The 22,146-nt window shown below is 31.3% G+C and overlaps 2 protein-coding genes across 2 annotated transcripts; both read left to right on the top strand.

Annotated features, from left to right (window-relative positions):
- The first annotated feature begins 820 nt into the window (after positions 1 to 820).
- Positions 821 to 11,856, top strand: LOC144563633 (UPF0481 protein At3g47200-like). The gene is made up of 2 exons (XM_078313114.1): positions 821 to 1,962; positions 10,919 to 11,856. The coding sequence occupies exons 1-2, from the start codon at positions 821 to 823 to the stop codon at positions 11,268 to 11,270; spliced, it is 1,494 nt and encodes a 497-aa protein (XP_078169240.1). The 3' UTR covers positions 11,271 to 11,856.
- A 7,736-nt stretch (positions 11,857 to 19,592) lies between these two features.
- On the top strand, positions 19,593 to 20,995 carry LOC144563632 (uncharacterized). The gene is made up of 3 exons (XM_078313113.1): positions 19,593 to 20,047; positions 20,480 to 20,900; positions 20,990 to 20,995. The coding sequence occupies exons 1-3, from the start codon at positions 19,593 to 19,595 to the stop codon at positions 20,993 to 20,995; spliced, it is 882 nt and encodes a 293-aa protein (XP_078169239.1).
- The last annotated feature ends 1,151 nt before the right edge of the window (positions 20,996 to 22,146 follow it).

Here is a 22,146-nt window from a genome sequence, read left to right as displayed (position 1 = left end):
TAGAAATTCATTACTTGCCACAAGGATACTATGAAATACTTTTGCTTTTGATTTCTTTTATGTTATTCTTTACTTCATCTTTCCTCTTTGATGATATGGAAATTCATTGCTTGCCACAAGGATACTATGAAATACTTTTGTTTTTTATTTCTTTTATGTTATTCTTTACTTCATCTTTCCTCTTTGATGATATAGAAATTCTTTGCTTGCATCCATATGTTTTATTCTTTACTTCATCTTTCTTCTTTGATGATATGGAAATTCTTTATTTTACTTCATTTTGTAGTATATATACTTCATTTTGATATACTTCTAGATTTTATTGATATCTTTTTGTGATGAATTAGTTTTGAAACACAAAAATACATGATTAATATCAAATTTTGCATATAAGCTCGCATTATTTTAATGGTTGCAGTAAATCATTTTTATAGGATAGTGGAAATATTCGAGGTGTCTTTAAATCTCACTATACATATCAAGTTGGATTTAAAATATTTCCTAAATAGTCATCTCATCTATACAAGGTTGCAGTAAATTATTTTCTAAATTATTGATATCTTTTTTATTTTTGATTGAGATAACAGGCCTACGTATTCGGAGGCATCTAGTTCCAGTGCAGGTCATAATTATTGAACTATTTCTTTGAGGGTTATAAAATAATGATAACTATAGATTAAATTATTCTTAGCAACATGTCCTGTAATCAATATTAAAAGAAGTAAACGTACTAATGATCAATATAAATACAAATGATAATTAAAGGTCGTTTTGTTCAAGTTCAATCAAAACTCTAATTCCATTCACCAAAAAAATATTAATGGAAGAAATCCAGATAGTTGTAGATCTCGAAACCCCTCCTCCGTCATCAGAATCAATTCAACTTGAAGCCTCTCTGCAACGTGAACTAGACACATTATGGGCCAATACAGACGAGGCGAAGGACTTCACAATCTTTCGCACACCACATAACATGTCAAAAAACAAGAAGAATCTCTTCCAGCCCTCCACCGTCTCCATCGGCCCATTCCACCATGGTCAAAAGCACCTTCGAGCCTTGGAGGAACAAAAAAGGCGGTTCTTGCAGGATTTCTTGTCCCGTGGGAACCACCTAAGTTTGGATCTCTGTATATCAGAGATGAAGAAGTTAGAAACGAGAACACGGAAGTGTTATAATGAGACGTTTGATGATCTTGACAGCAACGCATTTGTCAAGATGATGCTGCTTGACGGATGCTTTGTGCTCGAGTACTTTTCAAAAATTTTAGAAAACAATTCCATGTCTTTAAAAATTTTAGAATACAATTCCATGTCTTTTGATGAGATTGGCTGGAATTCTTTTTTCATACCGCATGAGTTGCTCCTTCTAGAGAACCAAATTCCCTTCTTTATAATTGATAAGTTGTACGATATTGGTAATTTAAATAAAGCACTAGATAGAATGGTTTTTGTTAAATTAATTGCTTATATTCTTTTGTCCCGAATTCAAACCCTAGACTCCCTAGACTCCCTAGATTCCGTAATCTCCAAAATTCCAGACCCTCCAGCTGAAATTCATCATTTGGTCCATCTGTGTTACCACTCTTTAGTGCCCATCCCAGAGAAAGCAGTTGTATTGAGTTCCAAATCATTTGATCTTACCAGAATGTTCGGCACCAATAGAATCAAAGGCTTGTTCACAAGAAGATTTCCTCGTTCGAATTCACAAAGCTTGTCAGTATCATTGCTGAATTCTACCAGGAATATATCCTCGATGGTGATCCCTTCTGCCACTGAGCTCAAACAAAAGGGCATGAAATTCGCACTAAAGAGCAACCCGAAACATATGCTCGACATATCATTTGAATATGGTGTCTTGAAAATTCCTAGGCTAGAAATCAACGAAGGCACTAAGCCTATTTTCGCAAACCTTATGGCATTCGAACATTCCAAATATGGCAAAGAGCAGTCACCCTTTACAAGGTTTGTAGCAATTTTGGATAATCTAGTGAACACACCATATGATGTGACAATATTACAACAGCACGGAATCATTGAGAACTGGCTAGGCAGTGAAGCGGAGTTGGCTGATTTCCTCAACCAGGTCACCGAAGGTGGTTCTTGGGGGAGAGATCATTATTTGACGGAATTATACACGGCAGTGAACAGATACAGTGAATCAAGCTGGCACAAGCATCGAGCAAAATTGATTCGTGATTACTTCAGCAGTCCGTGGTCAATAATTTCTCTCATCGCTGCATTGATACTTCTAGTTCTTACATGTGTACAATCTTTCTATGCAGTTTATGCCTACAAATACCCCCCGAGTTCATGATACTTAAATTTCATAGTACTATTCGGGGCTTTTAAATTGAACAAGAGAAAAGTGGCGTTACCATGTATGTTAAGGAGTTATTTTTTGATTTTTTTTTCTTCCTTGTTTGTCAATTGTCATTCCTTTTAATTAGTGTTCTATCTTGTCTGTCTTTTTTTTTTTTTTTTTTATGATTTCCTACGAAGTTTTATTCAACAGCACCTTGTTACTCTGCACTATATATATATATTTGAATTCCTTTACTTTGTGTCCTTTATTATTCAATTTTTAAGGTTAATTATTTTCAGCACCGGTTACAGGCATGTATTGTCTTTTTTTAGATTGCATCAGAAAATCTTTACTATGTATAAAAGAGAAACAGTAAGTTGCAAAGCAGCTAATAGTCCACAGCTTTCTGAAAACAAGTCTAACAGAATTACCTAAAACATTCGGCATACAGTTTTGTAATGCTTTTATTATCTCAAAATTAGTTTTAACTGAATTTCCAAACTCTGGTGTCACAGGGCAACTTAACGAGAGCTTGTACTGCTCAGTTTTTGTTTCCTCGCATTCTAAGGCCCTTCTCCTGCATACCCTTTATGCAGCATATGAAAATTGAAAGGGAGACAAAGAAAGATGTGATAGATACAGAAAATTGAACTTTTGAAAATTTCGAATTTTTTTTTTTAATTCTAGGGCCAACCATAATGAAAACCCACATAGGTGCTGTTCTAGATTGTATTGATGTGAGGCTGTTCTTATTTAATTTTATTAATTACTGTAATCACTGATAGTTTCTATCAGTTTTAATTTAAAAAAAAAGAAAAACCACATAGGTGCATGCCTAATTAATTTGCGCATGTATGATATTGTACAATGAATACACAGGATTAAGCATTTCAATAAAAAGCAGATGATTGATATATCTAAAATTGTATTGTACCAGTACAACAATCTTGATAAAGTCTTACCACTCGAGTCTAATAGGTTGAACAAAACAGGGCACTTTCCGATAGTGCACACCATGGTTATAGCAAACCAATTTTTGGGGTGATCATCATATCTTGATGAGGCACTTATAATACATATCTTGGTGATTTTATTTATATATTTCATTGTACGAGTGAATTATGTAAATCAGGGCTAATTTTACACAAGCACTGCATTCTGGAAAATAAATCAAGATGTGGCAATATCATCTCTTAAAATTGTTAATTGATCAGAATATCAAGTTAACTAGTCCTAATGTGAATCAAAAGGAACTATGCACCAAAATTACGCTGGTTGAAAAAATAAAACTCAAATTAAGCTTATTAATTGGGTCCTAGTTATAATTAATACCTCTCACTACTCGTTAAAAAACATCCCGGTCACTTGCAATTGGTGATAATTTGACTCAACTGGAACAATATATATATCCCAACTTGTCACCGCAAAAAGGGTAATAATTAAGAGTAATTTGGACAAATTCCTGCAGTAGCATGTCCCATATATGAATGGAAATCCCATATCGAAACAAAAGAAAGAAAACCCAGAAAATGGTGAGGAAAGATGATGACGCCTGAGTTTCAAAATGGTTAGAATGAGGCAATATATATAAACCAGTTGTCATGGAAAATTCAGAAATTCAATTTTACTCTCTGAACATTAAACAACACTTTTTGATAAATTTCAAGTTTTAACATAGTTGACACAGAAAAAGAGAGAGGTTGCTTGGGAAGTATATCCATTTTAGATGAGTCCTATTGACTTAGGCATCTATATTATGGCCCATTAGCCCAATAACGACCCAGCCCAGCCCAGTCCAAACTTCTCTTTAATATTGAGAGATAAGGACAACAGAGTATGCCCATTAGCTCAATAGCGAATAATAATAATTGTCCGATTCATATATATAAAACCAGGGTGTTGTCTCTGTGTATAAGAAAAACATTTGATAATAAATTTTTAGTTTTCAATTCTACTTAAATCTTGTCATTTCTTTTCTTTTCTTCTCTTTACTGTTATTTAGAAACAATATGTCAATCTCAAAGACATGCTATCCCAATAAATAAGTGACCATAATTCAATACTATTGCTAGGATCAAAGATAATTACTTATTCTTTTCGTTTTGTGGTACCTTTTTCTTTTGATTTTCTCTTCTCTTTTATAAATTTGAAGGATTCATTATTTAAAAGAGGTGGAGCATATATAATGGCAACACAAGGATACTATGAAATACTTTTGCTTTTGATTTCTTTTATGTTATTCTTTACTTCATCTTTTCTCTTTGATGATATGAAAATTCATTGCTTGCCACAAGGATACTATGAAATACTTTTGCTTTTGATTTCTTTTCTGTTATTCTTTAATTCATCTTTCCTCTTTGATGATATGGAAAGTCATTGCATGATCGACTAGCCATTTGTTAATTTCTATAATCATCGTTTTTAATTTGCTGGGGCTTAAAAAAAATATTGAATATATATAGGACTTCTGAAATTAGCATGTAAATTGAGATTGAGTGGTAATCGGCTGTCTTTTTTTTGTTATTAAAAATATGGGTTAAGTACATGTTTAGTATGGGTGTTAATGAATACGATACAGTCCAGTGGAGGATTTCGTATCCGTACTTATTTTCACTCATTAAATATTCAGACCCTCATAACAGTTCCCACACTTCAGTTCTTGCACTGTCTCCTCATTATAACTACTATAATTGACTGGGAACCACAAAAACTCCAACGTTGAATTTTTTTTCTAAAGTATTAATAACTATGCACGAATACCTATGCATGAAAGAATGTATACTTATAAGGTGAACAACTTTTAATAATTGTCTCCCCAACTAAATCTCTCAAACGTTGTTGTATCATAAATATCTGTGGAGGACCATTCAACTAAATGGGGGCGGGAACTATACACGTTTCTAAGAATATTAATATTGCCATAATTATCTGGGGGAGCAAAATTTGATATCTTGTTACATATGGCGCTGGATGATGTCTAAAAGCATTAATCTAAAGTATTGTAAGTATTTGTATATGAGGAGGGTTCAAATGCCTCCATTTTTTGTGCCTCCATCATGCCTCCATTTATAAAAACTTAAATAACTCAAAGTTTAAAACTTAAACGTCAAAATAAAACCGTTAGATGTAATCTATGTTATTTTCTCTATGTGCCCATAAAAAATTATCACATTTTGATTTTGATTTTATATGAATCAATAAGTTGAAAAATTAACGTCTAAAATTATCCACATTTGTATACATTTTTACAAGCTCAAGATGACAATCAAAACAAAGTTGAAATGCCATAATTTTTTACACGTGCATAGATAAAATGATATAGTTTATATCCAACGGTTTTATTTTGAATTTTAAGATTTAAATTTTGAGTTATTAAAGTTTTTAAAAATGGAGGCATTTGAACCCTCCTCTTTGTACATATGCACTGATGTATTTATATGTATATATATTGTACAGGGTTTAATCTTCAAGTGTTCAATCATATCAAGTTACACATCAAGTATTAATATCTTTTTTTGCATATATTTATACAAATGCACTAAAATATTTATTCCTATGAGAGTAACTATTTTTGTTAGAGGAAGGTTGAAGCGGAAATGATTGGGGAAAGTTGAAAAGGTATACGGGGGTCCTCACTACTTCATTAGAAGAATGATTATAACAAGTTATGCATCAAAGTATTAATATCGTATCTTCCAAGTATTTATATCTATAAAGATTGATGGAAAGATGAGTTCGAAACTGTAAAAGAAGGGATCATAATACAACCTTCCTTTATTGTTGCTATAGAGGTGGAACTGAAGTGAGAAAATTCATATAATTATTCTAAATATTCATAGCTCTCTCTCTTTATCCATTAAGACTAATGAATAGCAAATGATTACCATTGTCACATCATGTTTAGAGACATGATCAAAACGGCACCATCACATCCATCTGACAGTCTCTGTTGATTTACAACGGCAACAAACTAGAAAAACAAAACAGAATCAACTATATATATATAAATAGCTCAGAACTCGGTCATTTAACGACTTGCTTCCAAATAACTAGTTTAAATAAAATATATACAACTTTCAAATGGACTGGATTACTATATTTACAAACATATCAAATTATTGTAGAGTCCTGGCAAATCAATTAATGTAATTCAAAATGGCTACGGCTCTTCTGATAAATGGACTCAATTACGGTGTCTCTAACTTTGCAATTTCATTCCATTGGTAGCCTTAAAGCATTTGTTAATAATTTCTTTTTGTTTTTTTTCATAATATATTGTTAATTTTGTAAGCATCATGACGAAATCAATTGAGTAATTCATTTCTACTAATGATAAAGTAATGTGGATTGTTGGGGAAAAATAAAGAGAGATCAGAATGGGGATTGTTGGAGAATGTGGTTATTGGGCAACTAAATTCCTTTCATTACTTATATTCCTTTCGTTTCTGGGGTATCTTTTTCTTTTGATTTTCTTTTCTCTTTTGTAAATTTGAAGATTTCATTATTCAAAAGAGGTGGAACATAATGGCAAGACAAGGAAAGGGTGACAGTACTTTTGCTTTTCGTAATGTCGAGACACCCATATGTTCTATTCTTTACTTCATCTTTCCTCTTTAATGATATGGAAATTCTTTGCTTTACTTCATTTCCTAGCAGGGGCGGAACTAGAAAATTGAAATTGAGGAGGCTGAATGAACAAGTGTCGTGTAATTTCAATTTATAAGGGAGGCTACTAGTAATAAATTTTGCAAAAATTAAATACTTGAAAGGATAAAATTACAAAATTTCAATTTATGAGGGGTGCTTAGCACCCTTTCCCATATAATATGTTCTGCCTCTGTTTCATAGTATATATATTTCATTTTGAGAGCAAAATAAGTAATATTAGATATACTTCTAGGTACGTTATAAGTAACTAGTATTGTGCCTGTGCGTTGCAACATAAACATATTATAAGATTGGATATAATATGAAGATACTTTTTTATTTGACATTCACACAAAATTAAAAAAAATAAAAGACAAATTGAAAAAAAATGAAAATCCAAATAATAAATAACAATAAAAGAAACAACAACAAATGAAAAAAAGATCAAATATAACATGATTTTTTGTTTAAAATATCATTGCGATTCAATATCTAATTTTCTCTACAAGCGAGACAGGTTATTAAACAATTTAGAGGAGATGATATGTAAAGAAACAAATTTGAAAAATATATAATTAAATGATTCAAATAAGAATTTTCTCTATATATATATTATTCATGAAAATTATTTTAAAAGTAGAAATTTATGTACACGAAAGTTCTAGATATTATTTATTTTCTCTTCATATCAGAAAGATTTATTGCTTTTGTTAGCATAAAATCTGATATTCATCTATTCACAAAAATACAATAGCCATAAACAAAATACGAAAAAATATGATTGTTTCTATTTTCATTGTTGAAACTATAGAGAAAGAGAAGAAATGAAGGAATCAAATCCTCTGCCCACTGGTGGGCAAAATTTTCCTGCCATCTATGAAAACTAATCAATCCTAGTCTGCCACGTTTCAGACCTCTCAATGATGGTTTTTACAATAATTAAATACTTGGTCCGTCATTAATATTTCTAAACATAGAAAAATTGACTCAGTCAACAAAAATAGAAAAAAAAATCTAGTTTGTCTTTATGAAATAGCCATTCTTATATTATGATACCACAAATAAAATAAATTTATAACAAATTACCATAAGATTTTATTCTATGAAAAAAAATGTAAGTTATATAGAAGAGAGTTCCAATATAATAAATTTTGTGTCAATTTGAGTTATAAATTTTCAAATATAAAGGAAAAAGTAAACTTTGAACATTTTATAGCACAAAAATTTTGCCAGAGAATTTTGAATTTTAAAATTATTATTAAATAATATAGGAAAATTGATTGAATACGTTAGATTTTCAAAGATCTAGAAAGCTCTGAGTTAGTGATTTGAATTAAAACTTTTGAACGCCAAGTTAGTAGTTCAGATTCAAACTTTGAAGCCGAATTAGTGGTTCCGACTTAAACTTTGGACCCAAACTACCAACTCAATTCCAAAATTTAAATCCAAGTTACCCACTCAGCGCCTGCTATGCCATAAAAAAAATTCACGTACTGAATCTATATTCTTATATTATTTAATAATAATTTCTAAAAATAAAAAATTCTCTATAATGCTATGACATTTTGTAGCAATTTTTTTAACCCAAATTGCACATTAAATTTGTTATATTGAAACTCTCTTCTGAATAACTTCACATAAAGAATACCTTGTGATATTCTTATTATTAATTTTTTTATATTCATTTATATTCATTGTAATGATTATTCTCTAGATAAATTGTGGTATTATTTATTATTTCATAAAAGACATTGGATTGTATTTTTCTATCGTTGTTCATTATGTGAGTTAATTTTTCTGCATTTAAAAAACTTTCTATATAAGTTAGTCTACACATATTAATGACAATTGATTATTGTAAAAACTTTCATTGAGAATTAACAAAATGAGGCATACACAGATTCATTAGTTTTTAATTTTTTATAGATGGCAGGGAAATGAAACGGAGAAAATGGAGAAATAAGTAAATAATTTAATTGGTAGAATAGAAGATAGATGTAAGGAGAAATAAGGAAACAAATTGCTAAAGATTTATTCAATTTTAATATGATAAACCATGTAGCAGTCTGTGTGGCGAGCATGTTTTTAACTAAATTTAAATTTATACACATAAAATAGATATATATAATCAAAAGAAGACAGATTATGTGATTGGAGGGTTGATATTCAATTGGAAAACTTATCTTTCAATCTCGGCCGTTGAAGGATCAGGACAACTACGTGCATAATATAAGAATGGAGATATTATTGAGATAACAAGTTATAATTTTGCTGACTTGCAATAAATTATTCCTAAAAGGTCCATTATAAACATTTCACTTGTGAAAACACTTCGAAGGTTTAATTTTTCTTATTTTTTTATATTTTTGATTGAGATAACAGGCCTACTCGGAAGCATCTAGTTCCAGTGCAGGTCATAATTATTGAACCATTTCTTTGAGGGTTATAAAATAATGATAAATATAGATTACATTATTCTTAGCAACATCGATCAGAAAGGTGTCCTGTAATCAATAATAAACGAAGGAGAAATTTAGTTCCAGAACCACATTCTCCATACACTAGTTAAGAAAAAAAAATAGTTATGAATTTAATTAGGAAGACTTAACTTTCTCTGCATTTCTTGTGCATTACGTGGCTCACTGTTAGACCTAATTTATTTCAGGAAAGAGTTTTCAATAATGCAAGGGCTATGTTGAAAAGTAGCATTTTCCAGCTCAGCGTGATGGGGCCACACCTACTAATGATCAATATAAATACAAATGATAAAGGTCGATCGTTTTGTTCAAGTTCAACCAAAACTCTTCCATTCACCAAAAAAATATTAATGGAAGAAATCCAGATAGTTGTAGATCTCGATGCAATGCACCACACATACACTCCTTCAGAATCAATGCAACTTGAAGCCTCTCCTTTGTCAGAATCCTCTCCTCTGTCAAAAGTAGTTGTATCTCTGCAACGTGAACTCGATACATGGGCCAATACGGACGAGGCGAAGAACTTCACAATCTTTCGCACACCACATAACATTTCAAAAAGCAAGAAGGATTTCTTCGAGCCCTCTGCCGTCTCCATCGGCCCATTCCACCATGGTCAAAAGCACCTTCGAGCCTTGGAGGAACAAAAAATGCGGTTCTTACAGGATTTCTTGTCCCGTGAGGACCACATAAGTTTGGATCTCTGTTTATCAGAGATGAAGTTGCTTGAAATGAGAACACGGAAGTGTTATAATGAGACGTTTGATCATCTTGACAGCAACGCATTTGTCAAGATGATGCTGCTTGATGGATGCTTTGTGTTCGAGTACTTTTTAAAACTTTTAGATAACAATGTCATGGTTTTTGGTGAGATTGGCTGGAATTCTATTTTCATAGCGCGTGAGTTGCTACTTCTAGAGAACCAAATTCCCTTCTTTATAATTGATAAGTTGTACGAGATTGGTAATTTAAATAAAGCATTAGATAGAATGGTTTTTGTTAAATCAATTACTTATATTCTTTTGTTCCAAATTCGACCCACAGAGTACTCCCCAGACTCCCTAGACTCCCTAGACTCCAAAATTCCAGACCCACCAACTGAAATTCATCATTTGATCCATCTGTGTTACCACTCTTTAGTGCCCATCTCAGAGAAAGCAATTGTATTGAGTTCCAAATCATTTTGCACCAATAGAATCAAAGGTTTGCTCACAAAAAGATTTCCTCATTCAAATTCACGAAGCTTGTCAGTGTCATTGCTGAATTCTACCAGGAATATATCCTTGATGATCCCTTCTGCCACTGAGCTCAAACAAAAGGGCGTGAAATTCGCACCACAGAGCAACCCGAAACATATGCTCGACATATCATTTGAATATGGTGTCTTGAAAATCCCTACACTACAAATAGGCGATGACACTAAGCCTATTTTCGCAAACCTTATGGCATTTGAACATTCCAAATATGGCAAAGATCAGTTACCCTTTACAAGTTTTGTATCATTCTTGGATAGTCTAGTGAGCACACCATATGATGTGACAATATTACAAGAATGCGGAATCATTGAGAACTGGCTAGGCAGTGAAGCAGATTTGGCTGATTTCCTCAACCATGTTACCGAAGGTTGTGTTGTGGAGAAAGATCACTATTTAACGAAAGTATACACGGAAGTGAAGAGATACAGTGAATCATGGTGGAATAAGCAGCGAGCAAAATTGATTCGTGATTACTTCAGTAGTCCGTGGTCAATAATTTCTCTCATTGCTGCTTTCATACTTCTAGTTCTTACATGTGTACAATCTTTCTATGCAGTTTATGCCTACAAATACCCCCCGAGTTCATGATGCTTAAATTTCACAGTACTATTCGGGGCTTTTAAATTGAACAAGAGAAAAGTGGCGTTACCATGTATGTTAGTGTTAAAAATAACGGCTAATTGTAAGAAATAGTGTCATGTAATTAATAGGCTAGAATATAGTGGTTAATGGTCGTAATTAATAGTGCAATAGTTAGTTTTTTTTTATTTCTTTTATAAATAGAGATACATCTAAAACAAATAATAAGATTGTAATAGTAAGTTGTTTTCTTACATCTCTTTTCTCTTACAAAAATTAACAGTTAGGAAAGAGTTATTTTTTTAATTTTTCTTTTCTTTTTTGTTTGTCATTCCTTTTAGGAGGTGTTTGGTTCGTGCTATAAATCATTTTAGGGAGTAGAAGAATTCCACAACATTTCGTTTTTTGTTTTTATGATTCGGTACGAAGTATTATTCAATTTTCAAGGTTATTTTTGGCACCGGTTACATGTCATGTATTGTCTTTTTCTTTTTTTATAAGAGAAATGAGAATCATGTCCATATTTATATTAAGTACTTTTTTTTGAGAAATTTGACTTTGGCAGTTGCTGTCAAGTGACTTAATTAAAATTTAAATAAAGTACATGAATCAATACAAAACGCTACAGGTAATTGGACAAAACAAAGCAAAGTTTGCAGACATGTTTTGATCGATTTCAATATGCACAATTCATCTAATAACAATAAACATAAATTAAATACACCGGATCTGCCTTGACAGCAACGGTAATGTAATTTAACAGCTATCAAGAAGAAGATAAAAGAAGAAATTCCGGCCATCACTGCTCTCTTCTTCCTCTACCTCTCTCTCTATTTCATTCTTCTCTCTTTCTAATTTTTTGCCTGGCATAGTGATATCCGTCTCTCTCTCGTCTCTATCTCCTCAAGCGGAGAAGAGAATGAGGGAGAGAGGAGAGAGCCAAGTCGATCGGAGCAGAGAGTGCGGTATCGTCGAAACCTAAAGTGTAGAGTCTTTACTCCGATTTTGATCGGAGCGCGGCAAACCCGTTGTCAGAGTGCGATGGCTATCAGATGAAAATACATCTAGTTGTAGATAGAGATGGAGAAGTAATATGATGTTTTTTAGAGTAGATAAATATCATTAGTTGATTAGAGTAATTTAAGTGATTTCATGAAAATAAATGAGTTTAGATCTATAAAAGAGGATCATTTGACCCGTTGTAAGTTCTTTTTTTATTAATGGAATTGTTAGTGTGCATTAAAAGCCACTAATTAACCTTCAAAAAATTTAACAACTATCCCAGACAATTACACCGCACCTTGAATCTAAGTTAATTAGTAACTTTAATTAATATCGTTTCTAAATATTAAATACTTTTATTATTTGGTTATTTTAAATCTTTATATATCATAATTTTAAATTCATTAAAATATTAAATCCGAAACTAAATAATTTATTGAAAAAAAAAACTGAAAACTTACATTTAATTGGTTAAAGTCATATAATAGTTCTAATTCAAAACTGCAGATCACCTCTGTGGACTAATTTAATCATACATTTTCACTGGAAAATACAATAAAAATGAATTTGGATCCGTTAGAATTGTAAAATAAAATCCTACGACTTTAAAGATCTTTTTTGAAGGCGAAATTTGAGGAGAACAAAAATATTGTTCTATCAAATGTTAAAGAAAATGTACCGTAATAAATTTCTATCAATAATCATCATTTTAAATAATGTTCTATCAATGTTAATATGAAAATCTAATTAATTATAATAGTACTTGTGAAACAAAAAAAAGACGTAATATGATAATCATGCTATTTAAAAAATATTCATGATTTTCGGATATGAGGATTTAATCTAATATTGACCGATGACTTATCTTTCACTTTGAAATATAATTAAGAAAAACACTCTTTCTTCTTTGTTATGTATAAAAGATTCCGGCTAGTATGACATTGGTGTCATATGACGCTAACTTCAAAATTGATTGAATAGACTTCAAACGACTAATTCAAACCGTTCAAACCTACTTACTTTATGAGTGATATGCGTTTACATGCAATTTTTTTTTACATTTTTGAGTTATCTTAGTATCAAATCAAGTGGTAAAAATGTTGAAAAATGAATGTATTAAAATTAACTTAAAAACTCACACATTTGACCGCTTGACTTTATACTAAATAAATTCGTAAAATTATAAATTTTGCATGTAACGCACAACTAATGAAGTAGTTTGGTTTGAACGGTTTAGATTCACCATTTGAAATCGATTCGATAGGTTTTGGAATTGGGGTTATATAGGCTGAAATAACACTCATGTTATACTAACCATACTCTGTATAAAGCTCTGACAAGCTGTAAAATCTATTAATTGTTTTAATATGTTTTGTATAATGCTTTGTCCACAGCTCGTCACACTTTTTTTTTTTTTTTAATTTAAGCTTGACGTTAGAATCTAGCTATATGTCTCTAGGAGCGTGGCATTGTGTAGGGCTCATAAAAATATACAATTAAATTTTCAGTTCTAAAACTGAGACAATAAAAGATAAATTTTGTAAGTACAAATCGCTAGGATGATATTAAAACACAAATTATGTTACGTGCATCTTTATGGTCATTTTAATTTTTGAATAATCTTAACGCATGTAATTTTTAAGATACATTCTATTATATCTATATCCTTAGCAGTTAATTTTAACAAATTGTGTTCATTAGTTAAAATCTCCAGAAATCATCCATGAAAAATAGCAATTTTCGTAGATATATCACATCTAAAAAGTAATTTGTTTGCTATCAGAAAATCTTTACTATGTATAAAAGAGAAACAAAAAGTTGCAAAGCAGCAAATAGTCAACAGCTTTCTGAAAACAAGTCTAACATAATTACGTAAAACATTCGAGATGCACTATTTCATCAGAGGAAAAAAAGATTGTGAGATGTGAAATATATTTTATATGAACTTTCCCGTCTTATTTTTCAGGTAATACATTATTATTTTTGTAGCTAGAAAAATTATGAAAGAAAATATAAGAATATTACGATCTATAGTAAATTATTAGTAATACTGTTATTTCTTGAAAACTAACCATACATATTTTGTTCTAGTAACCAAGAGAAGTGAGAGTATAGAAGGACTTAATCCTCTTATAAATATAAAATTAGTAATCTTTTGAGTCTGCTTATAAAATAAAATTATATTATATTAAATTATCTAACTCAATTTGATTTTTCTGAGCTTGTCCCTGATTTAACCCGTCTATACTAATTTTTTTGAAAACTTCTTATAATTAACATTTTTGGTGTAATTTTGTTGTGTCAAAACGCATAACCCTTTTGTTATTCTTTTAAGATAAATATTCATTTCCAATGATGTCCCCTGCTTCTCTCCATTTGGCTCTCCTCCATAGATTTATAATTTCTTCTCGGTTCCTTCTTTTTTGTATGAGCGGTGTTGTGCCTTGAATTGGGTAAACAATTTAACACAGTAGTTTTAGAGTCATGCAGTGCACTGATTACAGAATCAAAACAGCACTTTATAGTGTTCCTGCTCTGCATTGAGCCAAAATCTGCTCTGTTAATATCCTTACCCCATGAATGGCCTTGGAAGTTGGAACTAGAAAGTCGGTGAGCTAGTTTTTGTTTTCTTATTGGATTTATTGTGTTACCTGCCGTATAGTATCTATGTAACGGATGCAAAGTCTTTATGTAAGGTATGATATATATATATATTTTTTATGAAAATTGCTTCATTTATTTGTTGTGTGGTTCATATTTATTTGATCTAATAATTAATGAAGTATTTTTGGATTTTCCGTCACGCAAGTATTTTTACCTCGTCATACAAGTATTCATACCTCATTGAGCAAATATTTCTACCTTGTTGTGTCAGTATTCATACATTGTTAAGCAAGTATTCATACATTATAATACAAGTATCCATATCTCCTCAAACAATTATTCACACCTTATCATACGAGTAGTATTTTATTTAGTGCACAGCAAGTAGTATTGTTCTTCTTGACAAATTAGTACCAGTACAACACTAAAATGCTCAAATATTCCTAATTCTTGCTCTAAGCGCACAACAAGTAGTATTCGAAAAAAAAACAACTAGAAGAGGATAAAAGACAAGTAGCATTTTATTTAGTTTATATTTAATTTATTTTAGGCATAATTAAATTTTCCAACATGTGTAATGCTGGAGGGAAAGAAGGGGAAATGATTTTGCTTATAACATTGTTTTTATGATGCTCTATGAGGAGGAAAACTGATGTGTTAGCATTTGTAAAAATTATAAAATATAAATAACAAAATTATTAATTTTTATTTATAGAGAACATAGTCATCTCCAGCACCTTCTTAAATCCATTTGTTAGGTCCTTCATCAAAACTTGTGTACCACACAAAATATCCCATATAATGTAAGAGCCTGAATCATATAATTTCATGTTTTCCATCATTGTTTCTTAGAAAAAAAAATTGTTTATTATGCAAGCAATAAAAATTGACAATACATTAAAAAGATTTAAAAAAAAAAAAGTGCTAAGCACACATGTCATGTGCTTGATCTTGTGGGATCAAGAGGCCGTCACTATCAATTTTCACATTATGAATTGCTAAACGTGCATGTCGCACGTGTGGACTGCCTCTGTCAATCCATTGCTGTGCCTTCATGAGGACACATTTCCCTCCTCTCAAATCCCTATAATATCTAGTTAATAAACTACATCAATAAGGAATGTGGGACTAATAAATGTCAAAGAGGAAATAAGGATCCGGATTGAACAAGTCTTGGATTTCAACAATATTCTATTTTTTTAAAAACATAAAATGATAAAAACTTGCATTATAGATTTAAATTAAAGAAGCGCGTAGTGAAAAAAAATGATAAATTGTGTAGTAATTGTAGGAATGTGAAACCATAAATCATAGTGATTTCTAATTAATCTGAAATTAATTTCAATCGTTGTTTCTTACATTAAAAACATTTGTCTAACATACAAGCAATAAAAAATAATAATACATGAAAAAGGAGTGATTTCTAATAAATCTGAAATTAATTTCTATTGTTGTTTCTCAAATAAAAACATTTGTATATTATACAAGCAATAAAAAATTGAAAATACATTAAAAATATGAGTGATTTCCAATAAATATGAAATTAATGTATATCGTTCTTTTTTTTAAATAAAAACATTTGTCTATTATACAAGCAATAAAAAAAATTGAAAATACATTAAAAATATGAGTTATTTCCAATATATCTGAAATTAATGTATATCGTTGTTTTTTAAACAAACACATTTGTCTATTATACAACCAAAATTTTTATTTATATCCTTTCAAAAAAAAAAAAAAACGGACAATTTTAAAGATCTTTTGAAGGCGAAATTTGAGGAGAACAAAGATATTGTTCTATCAAATGTTAAAGAAAATGTAACCTAAAAAACAGGCAAATTAAACAGGACACTTTCCGATAGTGCGCACCATAGTTATAATTAATACCTCTCACTACTCATTAAAAAAAACATTCCAATCACTTGCCATTGGTGAAGAATTAAGAGCTTAAGGAGCGCTAAATAACTGATATTCGGTTGTCTTAATCCGTTGATGAAAGCTAAAAGAAGAGGTAGAGGTGCCTTAAGGTCCGGGTAGAGAATTAAGATTCGGACAAAAGGAGATTAAAGAAGGTGTTCTTAATCCGCGCTAAGGAATCGGCGTTCGACATGATTAAGCAGCTAAGGAAGTTAAATGAAGCGGATTAAGCTTAAGGAGACTTAATCCGTTGTTATTGAACAGCTCCGCTGAAACAATATATATCCCTACTTGTCACCGGAAAAAGCGTAATAATTAAGAGTAATTTGGACAAATTCCTGCAATAGCATGTCCCATATATGAATGGAAATCCCATATCCAAACAAAAGAAGAAGAAGAGAGATGATGACGCTTGAGTTTCACCATTTATTCAAAATGGTTAGAATGAGGCAATATAAACCAGTTGTCATGGAAAATTTAAAAATTCAATTTTACTCTCTGAACATTAAACAACACTTTTTGATAAATTTCAAGTTTTAACATAGTTAGACAGAGATCTTGGTAGTCTCTACCGAGCTTTCAAAAATAAACATAGTTGACAGAGAGCAAAAGAGAGAGGTTGCTTGGGAAGTATACCCATTTTAGATGAGTCCTATTGACTTAGGCATCATGGCCCATTAGCCCAATAACGACTCAGCCCAGTCCAAACTTCTCTTTAATTAACGCACGGAGCGGCGTTGGACGGTTATGAAAATGAAAAATACTGAAAGATAAGAAGTAAGAACAATGAACAATACAGTATGCCCATTAGCCCAATAGCGAATAATAATAATTGTCCGATTCATATATATAAAGAGGAAGAATTCAATTACACTATTTTTTTAAATTATATTTCTTATTTTTAAAGTTTTCAAATTTCAAACAGTCGATCTAAACTGTTTAACATACTGGATATATTAAAATGTGCTTGCAATTCAAATTTTATATTTTTTGAATTCTTTTTACTATATTAAGTATTTTACAAAATTATTGTTTTTAGACCATTGAATTTTTGTACTTATTTTAATAAATAGTAAAAAAATTCAAAAAAAAATGTAAAATTTGATATGCAAGTACATTTTAACATATCTATCATGTTGAACGGTTTGGATCGATTGTTTGGACTTTGAAAATATAGAGTATAATCCGGTGTTACCAAAAAAGAGTGTAAGTGGATTCCTCTTCATATATAAAACCAGGGTGTTGTCTTTGTTGTATAAGAAAAATATTTGATAATAAATTTTTAGTTTTCAATTGTACCTAAATCTTGTCATTTCTTTTTCTTTTCTTTACTGTAATTTAGAAACAATATGTCAATCTCAAAGACATGCTATCCCAATAAATAAGTAACCATAATTCAATACTATTACTAGGATCAAAGATAATTACTTATTCTTTTCGTTTTGTGGTACCTTTTCCTTTTGATTTCTCTTCTCTTTTGCAAATTTAAAGATTTAATTTTTTTAAAAGAGGTGGAGCATAATGGCAACACAAGGATACTATGAAATACTTTTGCTTTTGCATTTGCTTTTGATTTCTTTTCTGTTATTCATCACTTCATTTCCTCTTTGATGATATGGAAATTCATTGCTTGCCTCAAGGATACTATGAAATACTTTTGCTTTTGCATTTGCTTTTGATTTCTTTTCTGTTATTCTTTACTTCATCTTTCCTCTTTAATGATATGAAAATTCATTGCTTGCCACAAGGATACTATGAAATACTTTTACTTTTGATTTCTTTTCCTTGACACAAGGATACTATGAAATACTTTTGCTTTTGATTTCTTTTCTGTTATTATTTACTTCATCTTTCCTCTTTGATGATATGGAAATTCATTGCTTGCCACAAGGATACTATGAAATACTTTTTCTTTTGATTTCTTTTATGTTATTCTTTACTTCGTCTTTCTTCTTTGATGATATATATGGAAATTCATTGCTTGCAACAAGGATACTATTAAGTACTTTTGCTTTTGATTTCTTTCCTGTTATTGTTTACTTCATCTTTCTTCTTTGATGATATGAAAATTCATTGCTTGCCACAAGTATACTATGAAATACTTTTGCTTTTGATTTCTTTTATGTTATTCTTTACTTCATCTTTCCTCTTTGATGATATGAAAATTATTTGCTTGCACCCATATGTTTTATTCTTTACTTCATCTTTCTTCTTTGATGATATGGAAATTCTTTGCTTTACTTCATTTCGTAGTATATATATTTCATTTTGAGAGCAAAATAAGTCCAATATTAGATATACTTCTAGGTTTTATTGATATCTTTTTGTGATGAATTAGTTTTGAAACACAAAATACATGATTAATATCAAATTTTGCATATAAGCTCGCATTATTTTAATGGTTCAGTAAATCATTTTTATAGGATAGTGGAAATATTCAAGGTGCCTTTAAACCTCACTATACATATCAAGTTGGATTTAAATTATTTTCTAAATAGTCATCTCATCTATACATGGTTGCAGTAAATTATTTTCTAAATTATTAATATCGTTTTTATTTTTGATTGAGATAACAGGCCTACGTACTCGATCGGAGGCATCTAGTTCCAGTGTAGGTCATAATTAGAACCATTTCTTTGAGGGTTATAGAATAATGATAAATATAGATTAAATTATTCTTAGCAACATGTCCTGTAATCAATATTAAAAGAAGTAGACGTACTAATGATCAATATAAATACAAATGATAAATTAAGGTCGTTTTGTTCAAGTTCAATCAAAACTCTTCCATTCACCAAAAAAATATTAATGGAAGAAATCCAGATAGTTGTAGATCTCGATGCAATGCACCACACATACACTCCTTCAGAATCAATGCAACTTGAAGCCTCTCCTTTGTCAGAACCCTCTTTGCAACGTGAACTCGACACATTATGGGCCAATACAGACGAGGCGAAGAAATTCACAATCTTTCGCACACCACATAACATTCCAGAAAGCAAGAAAAATTTCTTCAAGCCCTCCGCCGTCTCCATCGGCCCATTCCACCATGGTCAAAAGCACCTTCAAGCCTTGGAGGAACAAAAAAGGCGGTTCTTGCAGGATTTCTTGTCCCGTGAGAACAACCTAAGTTTGGATCTCTGTATATCAGAGATGAAGAAGTTAGAAACAAGAACACGGAAGTGTTATAATGAGACGTTTAATGATCTTGACAGCAACGCATTTGTCAAGATGATGCTGCTTGACGGATGCTTTGTGCTCGAGTACTTTTTTAAAATTTTAGAAAATTCCAAGTTATTAAAAAATTTAGAAAACAATTCCATACCTTTTCATACCTTGGTTTTCAAAATTTTAGAAAACAATTCCAATTTTATTCATGAGATTGGCTGGAATTCTATTTTCATACTGCGTGAGTTGCTACTTGTAGAGAACCAAATTCCCTTCTTTATAATTGATAAGCTGTGGGAGATTGGTAATTTAAATAAAGTAGCAGATAAAAAGTATTTTTTTCAATTTATTGCTTATTATTTTTTGTCCCGAATTCGAACCATAGACTCCAAAAATCCAGACCCTCCAGCTGAAATTCGAAACCCTCCAACTGAAATTCATCATTTGGTCCATCTGTGTTACCACTCTTTAGTGCCCACCCCAGAGAAAGCAGTTGTATTGAGTTCCAAATCATTTTGCACCAATAGAATCAAAGGTTTGCTCACAAAAATATTTGCTTGTTCGAAGTCACAAAGCAAGTCGGTGTCATTGCCGAATTCTACCAGGAATATATCCTCGTTAGCGATCCCTTCTGCCACTGAGCTAAAACAAAAGGGTGTGAAATTCGCACCAAAGATCAACCCGAAACATATGCTCGACATATCATTTGAATCTGGTGTCTTAAAAATCCCTAGACTACAAATCGGCGATGAAACTAAGCCTATTTTCGCAAACCTTATGGCATTTGAACATTCCAAATATGGCCAAAAGCAGTCACCCTTTACAAGGTTTGTATTAATCTTGGATGATCTAGTGAGCACACCACATGATGTGGAAATATTACAAGAGTGTGGAATCATTGAGAACTGGCTAGGTAGTAAAATGGAGTTGGCTGATTTCCTCAACCAGGTCACTGAAGGTTGTTCTTGGCAGATGGATCACTATTTAGCGGAATTATACACGGCAGTGAACAGATACATTGAATCAAGCTGGCACAGGCATAAAGCAAAATTGATCCGTGATTACTTCAGCAGTCCGTGGTCAATAATTTCTCTCATCGCTGCATTGATACTTCTAGTTCTTACATGTGTACAATCTTTCTATGCAGTTTATGCCTACAAATATCCCCCGAGTTAATGATGCTTAAATTTCACAGTACTATTCGGGGCTTATAAAATGAACAAGAGAAAAGTGGCGTTACCATGTATGTTAGGAAGGAGTTATTTTTTTATCTTTTTTTTTTCTTCCTTGTTTGTCAATTGTCATTCCTTTCAGTGTTCTATCTTGTCTGTCTTGTTTTTTTTTTTTTTTTTATGATTTCCTACGAAGTTTTATTCAACAGCACCTTGTTACTCTGCACTATATATATATTTGAATTCCTTTACTTTGTGTCCTTTATTATTCAATTTTTAAGGTTAATTATTTTCAGCACCGGTTACAGGCATGTATTGTCTTTTTTTAGATTGCGATCAGAAAATCTTTACTATGTATAAAAGAGAAACAGTAAGTTGCAAAGCAGCAAATAGTCCACAGCTTTCTGAAAACAAGTCTAACAGAATTACCTAAAACATTCGGCATACAATTTTGTTAACTGAATTTCCAAACTCTGGTGTCACAGGGCAACCTAAGGAAAGCTTGTACTGCTCAATTTTTGTTTCCTCGCATTCTAAGGCCCTTATCCTGCATACCCTTTATGCAGCATACGAAAATTGAAAGAGAGACAAAGAAAGATGTGATAGATACAGAAAATTGAACTTTTGAAAATTTCAAAAAAAAACAAAAAATTTAATTCTAGGGCCCCACCCATAATGACAAACCACATAGGTGCTGTTCTAGATTGTATTGATGTGAGGCTGTTCTTATTTAATTTTATTAATTACTGTAATCACTGATAGCTTCTATCAGTTTTTCAAAAAAGAGAAAAACCACATAGGTGCATGCCTAATTAATTTGCGCATGTATGATATTGTACAATGACTACACAGGATTAAGCATTTCAATAAAAAGCAGATGATTGATATATCTAAAATTGTATTGTACCAGTACAACAATGTTGATAAAGTCTTACCACTCGAGTCTAATAGGTTGAACAAAACAGGGCACTTTCCGATAGTGCGCACCATGGTTATAGCGCGCAGCCCAAATTTTTTGGTGA

The sequence above is a fragment of the Carex rostrata genome, chromosome 12 (assembly GCF_964058835.1).
Source record: "Carex rostrata chromosome 12, lpCarRost1.2, whole genome shotgun sequence".
NCBI classification, from domain to species: Eukaryota; Viridiplantae; Streptophyta; class Magnoliopsida; order Poales; family Cyperaceae; genus Carex; species Carex rostrata.
The sequence above is the reverse complement of the archived record's forward strand: the minus strand, read 5'-3'. Positions and strand labels throughout refer to the sequence as shown.